This window comes from Centrocercus urophasianus, unplaced genomic scaffold (assembly GCF_019232065.1).
Source record: "Centrocercus urophasianus isolate 14NV4802_14NV808 unplaced genomic scaffold, USGS_Curo_1.0 seq_11, whole genome shotgun sequence".
Taxonomy (NCBI): domain Eukaryota; kingdom Metazoa; phylum Chordata; class Aves; order Galliformes; family Phasianidae; genus Centrocercus; species Centrocercus urophasianus.
Genome location: NW_024884253.1, coordinates 57661905 through 57676682, shown reverse-complemented (window position 1 = coordinate 57676682; position 14778 = coordinate 57661905). Strand labels below are relative to the sequence as shown.

Genomic DNA, 14778 nt, shown 5'->3' with positions numbered 1-14778 from the left:
ACAACCTGTGCATTCCACAGTTTGCTTACTCAGATTCTTTATGGCAGACAGTGTCCTTCTGCTGGTAGTTTCCTCTGTGAATTCAACCATAATTTTTTATTCTATACCATCATCTAGAAGCCAGCAGTTGGACTTTTGCTTCTGGTAGACTTCAGGTGCCACAGGAGGGCTGTGCAAGGTCCTCCAGAATCTTAGATTTGTACAGTAATGTCTAGATAGCAAGTGAAAAGCAGTGATGGACGTTCTGCTTTACAGCAGCTGTTGAGCTGTCAACCTTTAGTGTATGACAGACTCTGTACAACCCAGCAGTCTCTATATGGGAAATACAAGGAGACCAGTGTCTTCACCAAGAAGTGTTTAGTGATGCACAAATCCAAAGGAATTGAAAATCATTGCTGGAAACCTCACCTATGTGCTGCTTCTGTTGATAGTTTCAGACTTATTGACAGCATCTCACTGCAAAAGATTCCCATCATTTTTAAAACTGATTGTAATGGAAGCAGACATCCACTATGTTTAATGTTTTTGGGAAGTCGATATATGATATGCATTTGTGACAAATGCTGAAAGAGTTGATGTTTGGCATTGAATTAGTCTCTTGATGAAGTGCAAAGGGTGTCAAAGACAAGCATGCCCTGGGGGCTCACTGCTTGTAGTCGTTTCCTCAATCTATCACACTCTTAGGTGGTCAGCCACTGCCATGGCATTGCTTTAGGAGACATCTCAGGCTCATCTGGAAATGCTGAGATCCTCGTATTATGGTGCTCCAGCTTCTCCACACACTGGGATTTGAATACTGTTCTTAGCTTTATTTTATTCCCCCTGTCCCAATGTCTTTAGTAAAAGCAGCCCTCAGGCCTCTGTGGTCAGAAGCAGAGTTTCTTTGCAGCTACAAGAACTACATCTAAGGCCTTGAGGACACTGAGGGAGGCCTCATGGCGGCCCACGGCTCCTCATGAGGGGAGCAGAGGGGCAGTGCTGAGCTCGCTCTGCTCTCTGGTAACCTGCTCTGGTTGGATTGCTGATTAGGAAAAGACTTCACCAGAGGACAGCGAGCATGGCCTCAATGTCAAAGTTCTAGGAGCATTTGGACTCTGCTCTCAGATGTAGAGTTTGAATGGGTTGGGTAGTGCTGCGTGGAGCCAGAAGTTGAACATGATGATGCTTGTGGGCCCCTTCAGGATATTCTGTGTTAGTTTGATTTTTCTGTTTTCTGCATGACCTCTTGACCTGTGTGCATTTCTGTCAGTTCTTTACTGAAAACCTTCCTTTCCCTTTCCTATCATCCCTTTCAACTGAAAGATTGTAGGCTCTTTGGAGAAAATAGGTTGAAAGATGTCTCAGTAGAGCATTTAGTCCACGCTCTGGCCCTAGTTAAGAGGGGCTGACTTTCTGACTGTCTTGCTTGAGTAGGAAATGCCAGCATCCCAGATCAAGAGTTTATATTGTGATCGGAGACTTGTACAGTTACCTCTTCCAAAGTACAAGCATATTACAATTCACACATTAGTACTTTCCTCCATTGCATTTTGAAGTAAAAGAACTATGCTTATTGCAGTGAATTGTGAGAGCATGCCCTTTCATAAAACTGTGCTGTTAGGGTAGGTGCATTAAGAGCAATGTGTTGCTTTGAGATTGAATGATACAGCTGACGTGGTTTCTTCAGTTCTTACCAGGTCTGCTAAGTTTGTGCCAATTACGTGCTGATACAGAGGCAGTGATGAGATGCAGGGGATATGTTTACATGTAGATATTAGAGCTATCTAATTAAACTAACTGCAACCTTGTATTTTCTTAAAAAGCAATAAAAATGGATGCGTTTGCAAGTATTACCTATTGTGACACCTTTTAGCCAGACAAGTCCTGTAAGTAGCATCAGAAATTATTTGTCACTGGGTGAAATGGATGGGCCTACACTCCTTAGGAATGTGCAGGGTTGGTGAGTGTCTAAAATGCTGGTTTTGTTTCTCTCTTCAGAACACATTTAAGAACAGAAGTTTTTCTAAAGGGTACGAATATCATCAGTAATATTTCTGCCAACATAAATTTCTACCAACATAAAGCCTTATATGAAGAGATGACCAGTTTTGTTTTAACTGTGCAAGAATGCAAGAATGTTATATCTGTAAACAATGTTCATTTTTGCATTTGTGACAAATGCTATCATCTGGTGTGCTTGGATTGATTTGTAGTTACTTCACTGTTTGTTCCTCTCTAGCTTTTGAAATGTTACTGCTTTGCTGTTGAAATATCTACATACCTGACTGGTTTGGTTTCTCTTGTAGGTGTCTTGGCTTTTTAATCCAACAAGAAGTGAAATAACAAGTCTAGATAGCGGAAATATAGATGACATTTTAAGTGAGTACTTTGAATCTTCTTTTTTTTTTTTTTTTTGCTTTGCACAGTGTACAGACTACTTTGTATACAGTCACTTATCTGTGAGAATCTTGCAATGTTATTACATGAATATGTACACCCTCGCTCTGAGAATATGAATTGTAATCTGCATAGAGGTTTTGTGCAGACAGCTAACTTAACGTATTGCTTAACAGATTACTTCAGTATAATTCAAACGACAATTTGAAGTGTCTAAGAAAAATACCAAGTGTCTTGTTTGCAGATGAGAACTTTCAATTATAAATAGCCAAAGCCTGTCAGAAGAGTGTTTTAAGAGCTCCCAAAAAATAGCAGCAACTGAAACACATGGTAGTGGGTCATATTAAATGCCTTGCTTGTTCAGCTGTTCTTTTTCTCAGGTTAAATGTTGTCTTGATTTCTAATGGCTCATAGAAAAGAGACACAAATTAGTATTTAAAATACTTAAAGTGCCTTAAAGTAAACAGATATATCTTGTCTGAAAAGGATGCCATTTGGCCATTTGTTGGTATCTAATTGTGTTTGTGGAGGGGGATAAGGGAGAGAGGGGGAACAAGAAAAACCCTGTGTTGTTGCAAACACATTCATAAAAATATCCTTTTTAATGAGAAGTGTTCAAAGGAGCTATTTGGTTTTAATTTGCCTTCGACTGCAGGATTGCTTTGTGTAGTAAATGTATGACTAGACAAAAACTGTTTGTAAATACCTTTTTGTATGCTGAAAAATGTAGAACCATTCTATGAGCTATGTGACTGCTGCCATATGATTCAAATATTTGTTACAATTTTTCTTCAATATCTAGTCCATTACTACTAATAAAAATCAGTTTACAGCATGGTTATTCTGTTGTGCAGAGGTCACAGTTTATTGCTAAGCAGGAGGTTTTAAGTGCATGTGTCTTTCAGATTTTGAAATCTTTTTTCCTTTAAAATATTGAAAGGAGCATTATTTTGCTGCCTTATCACTGTAGTATTGCATTTTTCAAGTGTTTTCCTTAGCTTGTTAGAGGAGGAATTTGAAGGTTTCTCTGCTGCATTTTGCCCTTGTATCCAGTATCTTAACAAATAAGACAGATGTGGAGCAAGTTGCACAGTCAGCCCACATGTTGTCATTCTTCTAACCTGAACAGCTAACACTTCAGCTTTTTAACTATTTGAGCACTTGCAAATATGTAATGTTTAAGAGAGATACTGGAGTACAGCTTCAGGATTTCAGTATCTTCAATGTAAATTCAGAATTTTGTCTGATGTGTTACTTATTTTGTATCTTATGCTTTAAGAATTGTCATATCTAATGTGTAATATATCCAGAAAATGCTTGACTATAGGCCCCCTTCATCACTTTCCCACTTGCTATAGATTATATTTCAGCTAAGATTTATGCTAGTATTTTTCCAGCAGACTGTGAGCTCAACAATCTAGAAATTCTAGCTTTTATATTTTTTATGCATATTTTTTGTAATCTTAGATTAAAATGCCAAGAACTTTGCCTCACAATGTGACATTGGGTTCTTTTCTTCTTGCCTTCCCAGACAATGCAGATGTTGCTTTAGTTAATTTTTATGCTGATTGGTAAGTTATAAAAGTTTTGGTTTTTTTTTTTTTTCTTTCTGCCATGTTTAAACTTGTTCCTTTAGAAAACTGTTATTTTTAGCAATTATATTCTAATTAAAGATACACTGCTACGTTGCTTTCAAACTAGATCTTTCCTACTAGTTTTTATTTGTCTTGTAGTGTGTGTGTGTACGTGTTTGTCTTGATTATTTCCCCTTCTACTGTTCTCATTTCATTCAGGACCTTTGTCAGAGAATAAAAGGTTCTGTGGTAGTAAGGAATAACTTGGTTTATTGCTGCTGGTTTTTTTTGTTTGTTTGTTTTTGTGGTTTTTTTTTTTAACTCGTAGCAAGACAGGTTTCATTAAAGTTTTTGATTTTTAGCGTAAGTTTGTTCAAAATATTCCTTTTTTATTTTAAACTTTCCTCCCTGTTGATCCCCTACATGTGTACTGGTAAACAAAAAGCATGACATTACATTCGAAGAAGTCAAATTGATCTGTAATGGAAAGCCTTCCAGGTGGAAAACTAGGGAATTGAGGGTGGTCTGTTCTTGTTGAATATCTCCATCAGTGACTTGGATGAACAGATAGAGCCCACCCTCTGCAAGTTTGCTGATGATACAGAGCTGGGGGGAGTGGCTGACACATTGGAAGGCTGTGCTGCCATTAATTGGCACCTGGACAGACTGGATTATTGGGCAGAGATAAACCTGGTTAAGTTTAACAAGAGCAAGAGTGGAGTCCTGCACCTGGGGAGGAATAACTGCGTGCATCAGTACAGGTTAGGGGATTACCTGCTGGAGAGCAGCTCTGCGGAGAGGACCTGGGGGTCCTGGTGAACTGCAGGTTGGCCACCCTAGCAGTGTGCACTTGTGGCCAAGAAGGCCAATGGTATCCTGAGGTGCATTGAAAGGAATGTGGCCAGCAGGTTGAGGGAGTTGATCCTCCTCCTGTGCTCTGCCATGGTAAGGCTGCATTTAGACTACTGTGTCCAGCTGTGGGCTCCTCAGTTCAAAAATGGTAGGGATTTCCTAGAAGGAATCCAGGAGAGAACCACAGAGATGATAAAGGGCCTGTAATCTCATTCCACAGAGATATTCAAGACCTATCTTGAATATCACATACCTGTGTGGCCTTTTGTAGGGAACTTGCTACAGCGGGGGGCTGGAATTGATGATCTCTTAAGGTCTCTTCTGACCCCTGCGATTCTGTGAAACTTGAGCAAGTAGAAAAGGGAAGAATGTGAGGTCAGTCACTGTGAAAGACAAACTTAGTGGGAACTGTTTGATTTTTAACTTGCCTATAAAATCATTGTTAGAATGAATTTAAGTGCCCGTACTTCATTTTTTGATAGTGTTAAAAGTAACGTTAAATGTTTTGTTCAAGCATTAGTATTTCTAAAAGAACCTTTTAACAATAAGCAAATGAGTAAAGTATTCGAGGGAAATAAAATTTAATATGCAAATTCATATTGAAAACGAGGTCAGAGAAATAAATCACTTTCTCTGTTCCTTGTTTAAATTGAATTTGGGTGTATATAGCTTTATAACTTAAACAAATATATAAACCAAGGTAATATTGTACTTTAAATATTCCACTTGCTGTTCTGCTTTGTGAGCACAAAATGTTGACTGTCAGAATCAAAGGTCATCGAGCGGATTAAAGTTCTGATTCTTTTCACCTCTTTCACATTCCATGTATGTGTAGATCCGTATGGTCTAGAAATAGCAAGTTGCACAAATGTAAGATAAAGTTACAGTTTGCCTTTATTGATCATTCATTCTACTAACAGCTCATTTAAATTGATTTTGAAAGTGATTTTGAAAAAAATAATACTTGCTTTTTCTTATAAAATGGACATTTTGGTGAAGAAGTTTTCATTTAATCTTTGCTTAATGATAGATATTATACCAAATTTAATTTGTGTAGTAACCTTTGCATATGTCTCTGTAATTTTGTAGACAATTTTTGTTTTCAGTTTGTTTGCACCCCTTCAAATTCTATTGACACGAGGAACAGTAAAACCAGTAGAATTTTTGAGAGTACTTCTAATACACTGAAGTGTAGCATTTGTTGCCATTGGGTGTTTTTTCTATTTGCTGAAGGCAATCTACAGCAAGTTAAAAATGAGTGTTCTGATGCTTCCTGTGATGTAGGGAAGATAGTATTTTAAAACTTGGTAGAGAAATACAACGAAAGTCCTGGTTTAGGTCTCTGTTAACACAGCCCCTGCTGCAGTCCCTGCTGTTGTAGTTGTCTAAGCTTACAAGTTGATTGCCATTACAGTGGGCTGTAAATTTAAAATATGAGAGCCTTAATTAGGATTGTTATATAGAGACATTCGGGATTAGACTCCTAATGTTGTGTACTGTCAGCCTATGATATAATGTGAATTGAACGAGGACAAGTGTGGATGTACTGTTGTAATGGTGGAGGAAAATGAAGGACAAAGAAGCCATATGTAACGTATACATGCTAAATAAACGTGGTGTACAGTTGCTGTGGCTAGAGTCAGATCTGTCTTGGGAGATGAGCTTCAGCCCTGCTTGTATTTTGAGAGGAAAACCTTCCTCTGTAGTTGGAATGTTTGCTACCACGCGCCAGCCTTCAGAGCAAGCTGCTTTATTGCAGATCTGCTTTGAGGTGTTCCTTGAGGTCTTGTCCCGATGACTTCCATAGTGCTGTTTTGACTTCAAGTTAAAGATCTGCTGTGTGTTTGGAAGAACAGATGAAGTTCTTTTACTGATATGTTAATGATGGACTGGTGCACTGGTTTGACCTTAACCTCCTCAAAACCACCAAAATGTCTGGGGCCTCATTTATGAACATCTACAGCCTTTTTCATGCACAGAAGTAGAAGATTTTCATCAAAATCTGGCTCCCATGAAATTCTTTTGTCACAGTAATCTAATAGCAGTCTGTTTAAATCAGATGTAACTTCCACCAAATTTGAGCAATAAAATAATGAGCATTACTTACATGGTTAACAGCAGAAGTTGTATAGTTCTTTCTCTGATATTTCTTGAAAGTGATCATAGATGAATACTCAAATGTCAGCAGTGCCAGTCTTTTATTAGATCTTGTCCAGGGATAATTTGGGTAGGAAAAGAATGATGAGCAAACTTTCTGAATATCAGAGTATATTTCTTAAAGACTTAGTTGATTACTGTTGTTTGTTAAACTGATAAAGCATGGGAACACGTCTTGAATTTTGTATTCTTCTAGAATATTTCTTTTTCCGCCTGAATTATTCAAATATTTCCTTAATCTACAATTAAATTTTTTAAAGTTAATATTCTGAAATTGTAACCTTGCGTTTTTTTCCACAGGTGCCGCTTCAGCCAAATGTTGCATCCTATTTTTGAGGAGGCTTCTAATGTAATTAAGGAAGAATACCCAGATAAGAATCAAGTAGTGTTTGCTAGAGTGGACTGTGATCAGCATTGTAAGTAAATCTCAATTTAGTTTTTCTGTGGTATCCTGCCAATAGAAAGCAGTCTAAGGTGTGGTTGGACCTGCTCCATCATTTAGTCCAGAGGCTGTTGCTTGTATGTGTCACAGAACCTCTTCAAAATTTGTCAGGGCAATTTCCAGTGTTGCGTTTTCTTTTTCTTCATAGATGTGCAGTTTTTATCAGTTCAGCCTTTCTTGTTTATTGGGAGAAAAAGGGAATGTAATTACAAAGCAAAGTGGCCAGGGATCAAGAAGCACTGGTGCAAAACAGCCAAGAAAAAGGAGTGATGGTCAGCACGTGTTTTGCTCAGCTGTTTTCTCTAAGAGTTGTAGTGAACTGCAAGCTGCTTTTTGCATACTTGGTAGTTTCAGAGCTGTTCTCCTTCTGTTTGTATACATGAAGAAATATTTGTTTATTTTGGTATGTTCCCCTAAATACATGAAAAAGATACTTATTTTATTATCATATTAATCCCAAATGTTTCTTGTTAATCTCATGATAAGTAAAATGTAAGGAACATCTGTTACCTGCTGACGAACAGATGGGTAGCACTGAGATTATTGTGGTGATTTTCCTAGTGTAAGATATGCTTTGCTATTCTGTACTTCTGGAAGAGCAACGTTTGCCCAGTAGTTTATTTATGGAAGTTTAGGAATCCAAGAGTGTAGTGAAAGTTGCCAGTTGGCCTCGAATCCCAACAAAGATTTGGTTGTACTTGACCCTAACTATAGTATTTAGTCTTTACAAAGTTGTTAGTCTGCAGGAACAATCATACTTGGAAAGCTGATGAATTTCTGTTAGTTTGTAACACGTCTTTGGGATTTACCGCTGGCCTGACTGTTGTGTTTCAGTGCTCTGTTTCAAGTACTAAAGAGAGAAAGAACATGGAAAAAAAAAATTGCATCTCTGTGAGAAGTAACTGATTGCATTTACTTTTTTCTTCTCTCATTTTGGTGATCTAATTGTTTTGGTACTAGAGGGGATTTTTCTCTTGAAGTATCTTTGCTATCTTGCAAATGTAAAAGCCAGTAACTTCAGTTGAGCATCTTCCATTAGCAGCAATTTGTGTTCCATTTTGTGTATGTTGGTGTAGACACCCAACAAAACAGAACTCTAATTTGTGCAATTCAAGGAGATCTCAAGCATAAAAATACATTTAAATAAGTAAACAGTATCAACTTGTAGTTGAAGCTGACTTTTCAAACTGTTGGGAACAGCCACTGAGATTTTGTCCCATCTCAAAGATCTGTAGGACCAGTTCATGACCATGGGAACCATAAATGCATCTGGGATTAAATCCTCCCCTGCGATAAGTGTAGTGGGCTAGATAGTTAAAGATAGTTATAAGGCAACCAAGAGTTATGATCTCTTTTTTTAGTACTGGAAGATTGATTCTCTGTAGTCTTTTTGTTCCTAATTTAATGAATGGATGAACATGTCTTCTGCTGCACGAACTGTAAGTTGTGCAAATTAAAAACAAAATTCTATCATGAAGATGAGTCTTTTTCTCCAAGTAGCACTGCCTTTCTGAGTTAAAATAATAAGGCCCTCTATGTTGTTCCTGGTTTTCAGTGTTTATTTGCCAGTTGTAAGCAATGGGACATCTCGTGGCACACAGTTATTGGTTATATCCTAACAGTGAAGTATTTTAACTCTATGATTTTAATGTATGCAATAGTTTTTACTATACTTATCCACACTGAACCACCTATACTACTTTACTAAATGTTGGAGTTTAGATTATTATCTTGTTTTGTTTTGTTTCCTCCTGTTTTAGCTTTATTTCTGTATTTTAGCAACACTAAAAGGTACATGCTAATATTTTCAGGGTGTTTATGCCTGCAGATTTCATTAGTAGCTGGCCATTAAGATGATGATCTAGAGATGGTGGATTATTTGCATTACAAATAATCTGTTTCTTTTTGAAACCAATGCTCTGCAGGGAACCCAAATAGCTGATTTCAGGGCGCTCAGAAATAGCTTTCAAATGGTCAGCTAGGCATAGATACTTTCCATTTAATGCACTATTATTGAAGCACTCCGCAGGTCCCAGCAGCTCACACCAGCTTCTGAGGGCAAAGCAAATTAAAGAGAATTATTGATGCACTGCCAAACGTTTGATGCTTAATGACAAAGCCAGCATTCTGTCTGCTCTTATAAGCAATACAGAGATGTTTTTCTGAGAAGCAATAGTTGGCAACAATGTGATTAAAAAAAAAAAAAATTCTAAATATTAACACATAGAGAGGTTTAATTTATCAGTATTCTGGGAGATGGTCATAATTCAAATGTGTATGTTAAGTCTTTAGGCTATTTTTGCTCGTTAAACCAGTGTGGAACATACATTAAAGGTGAATCTGTTAAGGCAAGTTCTTTGTTTTCAAGACCTTATCTTTTTACAGCTCATAAGTATCTAAGTTCCACTTCATTTTTTGCTGTTAAAATCTTCAGTGGTTTTGGTGTGTTGAAATTAGTAAGACTTATGCTAGAGAAATTATACCTTTATTCTAAGCATGTAATACCTAGGAAGTAACTTCCCTTAGAATATCATAAGAAATCTTTCTGTATGTGTGTTATTGGGAAGGTTTTACTTTGTTGGGGTTTTTTGTTGGCCTTTAGGTGGTTGTGCTTTTTTGGTTTTTTTCTTTGTGTTAAGCAGCAATGTTAGAAACCCACTTCATACCACAGAATGACTGTGTTTCTCTTCTCCTGTAAATAAGTGAATATTGCAGTACAGAGGGACTCGTGTTTCTGGAGAACTGTGAATAGTTTCTGTGAATTGAAAATTAGGATTTCTGGTCCAGAATTCTTATGAATTAAAATATATACCATACTGTTACTTCCTTTTACACAAAGTGGTTTCTGGCTTGAAAGATTAAAAACAAAGAAACAAACAAACAAAAAAAACCCAAAAGACCCCGAAGAACAAAACTAGTCTGAATCAATTCTTTGTACTTCAAAACAGAAAACTTCTTATGGGTGGGATGTTGAGAAGTGTTTTACTAGGCAGACTCCATAGGGAACTCCTCTTCTTTTGAAACATGTTAGTGAACTGCTGGATCTATAAGGTGTGCTAATGTCAGTCTTAAAAAAATCAAGTAAGAATTACTTGTATTGCTACTGTGCTTTTGTTAAGCAAAGTAACTCAGTGTGATAAGTTTTGAAGTTCGTAAATGAAGAAGGAATGAAGTTAAATGAAACTGTAAACAAATATACAGATTTTGTTGTGCTCCTGCTATTTCGGCTAGGAAAGAAGTAATCTGTCTGAAAGCTGTTTGGGGGTAAAATAAACAAAAGTGGTGGTAGTTTGGGAGGCTCTTGATGGCTCTCCTCAGGAAAGCCATTTTGTTAGACTGTAAGAGAAGGTGATGGGATACCTACTGATGAGGCTCTGCTAGGAGTAGGCAAGGTTGTTGTGAATGCTCCTTTGCAGCAGAAGGTGTGTGAATTTGCTGTTTCTCAGCTTCTTAGTAACTGAGTTTGATGTAGAACATCGACTGCTTTTCCTGTACCTGTGTAGGTTACCAGTATTGTAGTATCAGAGTAGGATGCCAAATTTAGGTGGCCCCTTGGGGTCTTTTCTGGCTCTGTTTCATATGAATATTGCCAGGTCTTACGATTGTGCGCAAGTCGTGAGAGGAGTGGTTTAAGAGGGAAGAACTGTTGTGAAGTATTTCATAGTACATCATTAAGGTGAATGTAGTGCCACATTCGTGAAAGAGTGGCAAGCAAAGAAACTGTAAGTGAAGCTTAATAGAGAGGAGAAAAACCTTGGGATCATACTCAGATTATTGTAAGTGATCCTTTTGTAAGAAGGAGCTTCTAATCTACGTCGTCAGTAGGAGTCTAATTTAATTGTGTGTCTTCATGCTGGGTTTTAGTATGTTCATTCCACTTTTAATTTTAATTTAGGAACAGTGGACTTTGGATTCTTAGTGACGTGATCTCATGTTCTAGCTCAACTCTTTGAATGGTGTATTGTGATCTTAACCTGGAGTAATGAACTCTGAAGCCATCTGAGAAGGAAGCCATAGGCTGCATTTGTGTGTGAAGCTGTAGCTTAGGTAATAGTGAAGTGCTTTGTGAAAAGTCTGACTTGCCCCCACCAATGCAGATTTCATCATTTCTTTGAGTGGAGGAATATGTGACACTGAGCTAGAAATGACTGGCAATGCAAAACAAGTTCGATTTGGTTTTCTTTAAGGAGATTAGCCCCATCTAGCTCTTTCAAGCACTTCTTTTTTTTCTTCCATCAGAAAACAGTCAGTAAGAATGTCTGGAAATATTTTAAAATTTAATTTAGGGGTTTACTATAACTAATGTGATCTATGAATGAATTCAAACAATACTCCACGTATTTGCATTGTGTATTTCCAATTTTAAGGGAGTGTAATGTAGTTGGTCGTCTTGTGCTAACTCTGCCTGTATCAAATGCCAGAGTTTAATGAAACATTTAAGATTTACTCTGTTTGACTTGTGAATGAATTCAAATAGTTTTTCATGTACTTGCATTTTATATTCTGTGAAAGGGTGGCTTTCAAATACTTCCTTGTGTAGAGCTATCATCTCTCTGTGTTAGTTCAAACACCAGTATTCACGGAATCTCACTGTAATTTATAAAGATCGCGCATTACGAAGCAATGTTCAAATTCAGTGTTGGCAGTGGGCATTCCTGTACTGTCAATTTCTTTATGCAACTTCTTTCCCTGATGAAGATTCACAGCTGTAGGGACTGAAAGGTCTGTTTTCGGTAACTTTCAAGACCTCCTAAGGTGGGGATTCTGCAAGGCATGCATCATCATCTGACAATGGAAGTATCTGAAAGAAAAAGTTCATGTTGTGGAGGGAAGAAATGGGTAGTCTGGTGTTCTCTGGATGTGGAGTTTTGTAGCATAAGAAGTCTTGAATCTCAGTAGCTTTATGAGAGGCTTGGATGTGTAACCTTGGTACGTAGGGCTCCTTGTCTTTTATCAAACCCTGGTCAAATTATGATACACACCGTCAGACCAAAGGTCCTTGTATGAACAAGAGAGAGGCAGCAGATGCAATGCCTGGCTTGCCTATGTTGTTTTTCTTCTGATGAACAAATACAAAGTGATGCCTCCATGGCTGTGCTTATCAGGGTATCACAGAATGGTTTGATCATCAGGTTTCAATCCCCTTGCTGCAGATAGGGTAGCCACTGCTAGATCAGGTACTGGATCAGATTGCCCAGAGCCCCATCCAACCTGGCCTTAAACACCTCCAGGGATGAGGCATCCACAACCTCTCTGGGCTGCTTGTTCCAGCACCTCACTGCTCTCTCTCCTGCCTTCTTGGAGGCTACTCTTGCATACTGTAACTAAAAAGTACTAGGTTTGGAAAGGAGGAAAAGATATTGATCTGACACTTCATAGTGAATACGTTGGTAGGTAATTAGTCTTTTCTCAAGAAATTAGTATGAATTTTGGAGATAAAAATCTCATTGCCTCAATTTTGACTACAGTTAGTGCCTTAATAGCTCTGATAGGATATCTAAGAAACTGCTGAAATCTTTTCTCAGTCAAAATCGATAGATTGAACTTTGGAATATTTTGCAGTATTTTGCAGTGAGGCAAAGCGTTAAGAACTGGGCTTAGCTGCTAAGCATTCTCTCTTGTAGTGATTTGATTTTTTTTAGTTTGTTCTTCAATAACGTGTGACTGCTGGCTCCACTTCTGTGTGCAGGTATGGATGTGTAACATACCGTGCTTAGTGTTCTTCTGTATTGGTACACTTTTTTCTGAATTGATTTTGTAGCGGATATAGCTCAGAGATACAGGATAAGCAAATACCCAACGCTGAAGCTCTTCCGGAATGGAATGATGATGAAGAGAGAATACAGGGGCCAGAGGTCTGTGACAGCAATAGCAGATTATATCAGACAGCAGAAGAGCAATCCTATTCGGGAGGTCCAGGATTTGGAAGAAATTAATACTGTTGATGTAAGTTTTTCAGGTTCCTTCCTTCTAAGTATGAGCGTGTGAAAGATAACATACTTGAAGAACACTTCTACTTCTTGGGGGTTTTTCCATTCAAAAATATTGAGTGATAATTTCAAATTCAAATTCAAAAATGAACTAGAACTAATAACATTAACTCCAGTTTTACGAATTATTCCAATATCATCCCTCCTTCAACTGCATTAATCTTATTATGGTAACACCACTACCAAATTACTTATTTTAATTTTAATCATCTGGAAATAATCTTGTATTGTGACAAAATGATAATATTTCATTATGAAAATACTCATAATGATGTTTCTGAAGATTAAAATCTTTTAGTCTTTGTATTAATGTGCATCATTTGGAAAGAAATGTTTTGCATACTTGTTGGTTAACTGTTGAATAAATAAACAGCATCTCCATATTTAATATCCTTTTGGAGTATTGACAGTTCTTAATAATTTGAGATAACTTACAGTGTAATCTTTGTCTTTACAACTTACAGTGTAATCTTTGTCTTTACAGCGCAGCAGAAGAAATATCATTGGGTACTTTGAGCAAAAGGACTCTGACAATTACAGAACATTTGAAAGAGTAGCAAATATTTTACACGATGATTGTGTATTCCTCTCTGCCTTTGGGTAAGTTTTTTTGTTGTTTTTTTTTTTAATACTTCAATTGCATGACTTCATTACTGAAATGATGTGGATGAGTTGTATACAATTTAATTAATAGGACTTCTTAAATACTTTCAATGTATCATAACTAAAGAGATTAGGCGTTCTTAGTTAAATTCACTGAGAAAAGTGAAGGAAGAGAAGGAAGAAAACTGTTCTTCCAGTCTCTTGTGAAATCTAACTGGTTTACCTCCTTTTTTTTTTTTTTTTTTTTTTTTTTTTTTTGTCATTATTTGTCAATCATTTCAACATTAGAGGGCTTGCTTGACAGCTGTGTCTGAAAACTCTGCTTCCTTGGAGGGGAACAAGTAGGGAAGAGTTGGGAAAGTTTGGGTTTGGGGATTTTTGTTTGTTTTTTTTTTCCCACATAAAAATATTAAAAGATGTTCACTGGGGAGATCAGAATAAATTGGAAATAAGTCATTTTCCTTTTAAGTAGCATAATAAAACACAATTTGTATAGACTCCCTTTTCAGTATTTAAGGTACCAGGAACAATCAATTTAAAGTGATTGGGCATTAATGTGGAAGCAGTGGTTTACAGTCTACCTACAATTCAAGAGCAGGAATTTGTGGTATAACAGCTAGTATCATCCATACATACAGTTGCCCTAGAACTTTTTTGAACTGGATGTAATGAATGAAGAGCAGTGAAGACACTGGATTAAGGTAGAAGGGTTAGGGTTTGTTTCATCTATCTAAACAAAACTTCTCAAGCACTTCCTGTGTTTTCTGAAGAGAAAGGAAAAAGA

At 37.2% G+C, this 14778-nt stretch overlaps 1 protein-coding gene across 1 annotated transcript in view; it reads left to right on the top strand.

Moving 5' to 3' along the window:
* Positions 1-14778, top strand: part of ERP44 (endoplasmic reticulum protein 44) — a 45568-nt gene that overhangs the window by 17155 nt on the left and 13635 nt on the right. Inside the window, exons 2-6 of the mRNA XM_042808887.1 lie at positions 2286-2358; positions 3908-3947; positions 7260-7375; positions 13163-13347; positions 13876-13991. Coding sequence (XP_042664821.1) covers positions 2286-2358; positions 3908-3947; positions 7260-7375; positions 13163-13347; positions 13876-13991 — 530 coding nt within the window. The remainder of the gene's footprint in view (positions 1-2285; positions 2359-3907; positions 3948-7259; positions 7376-13162; positions 13348-13875; positions 13992-14778) is intronic.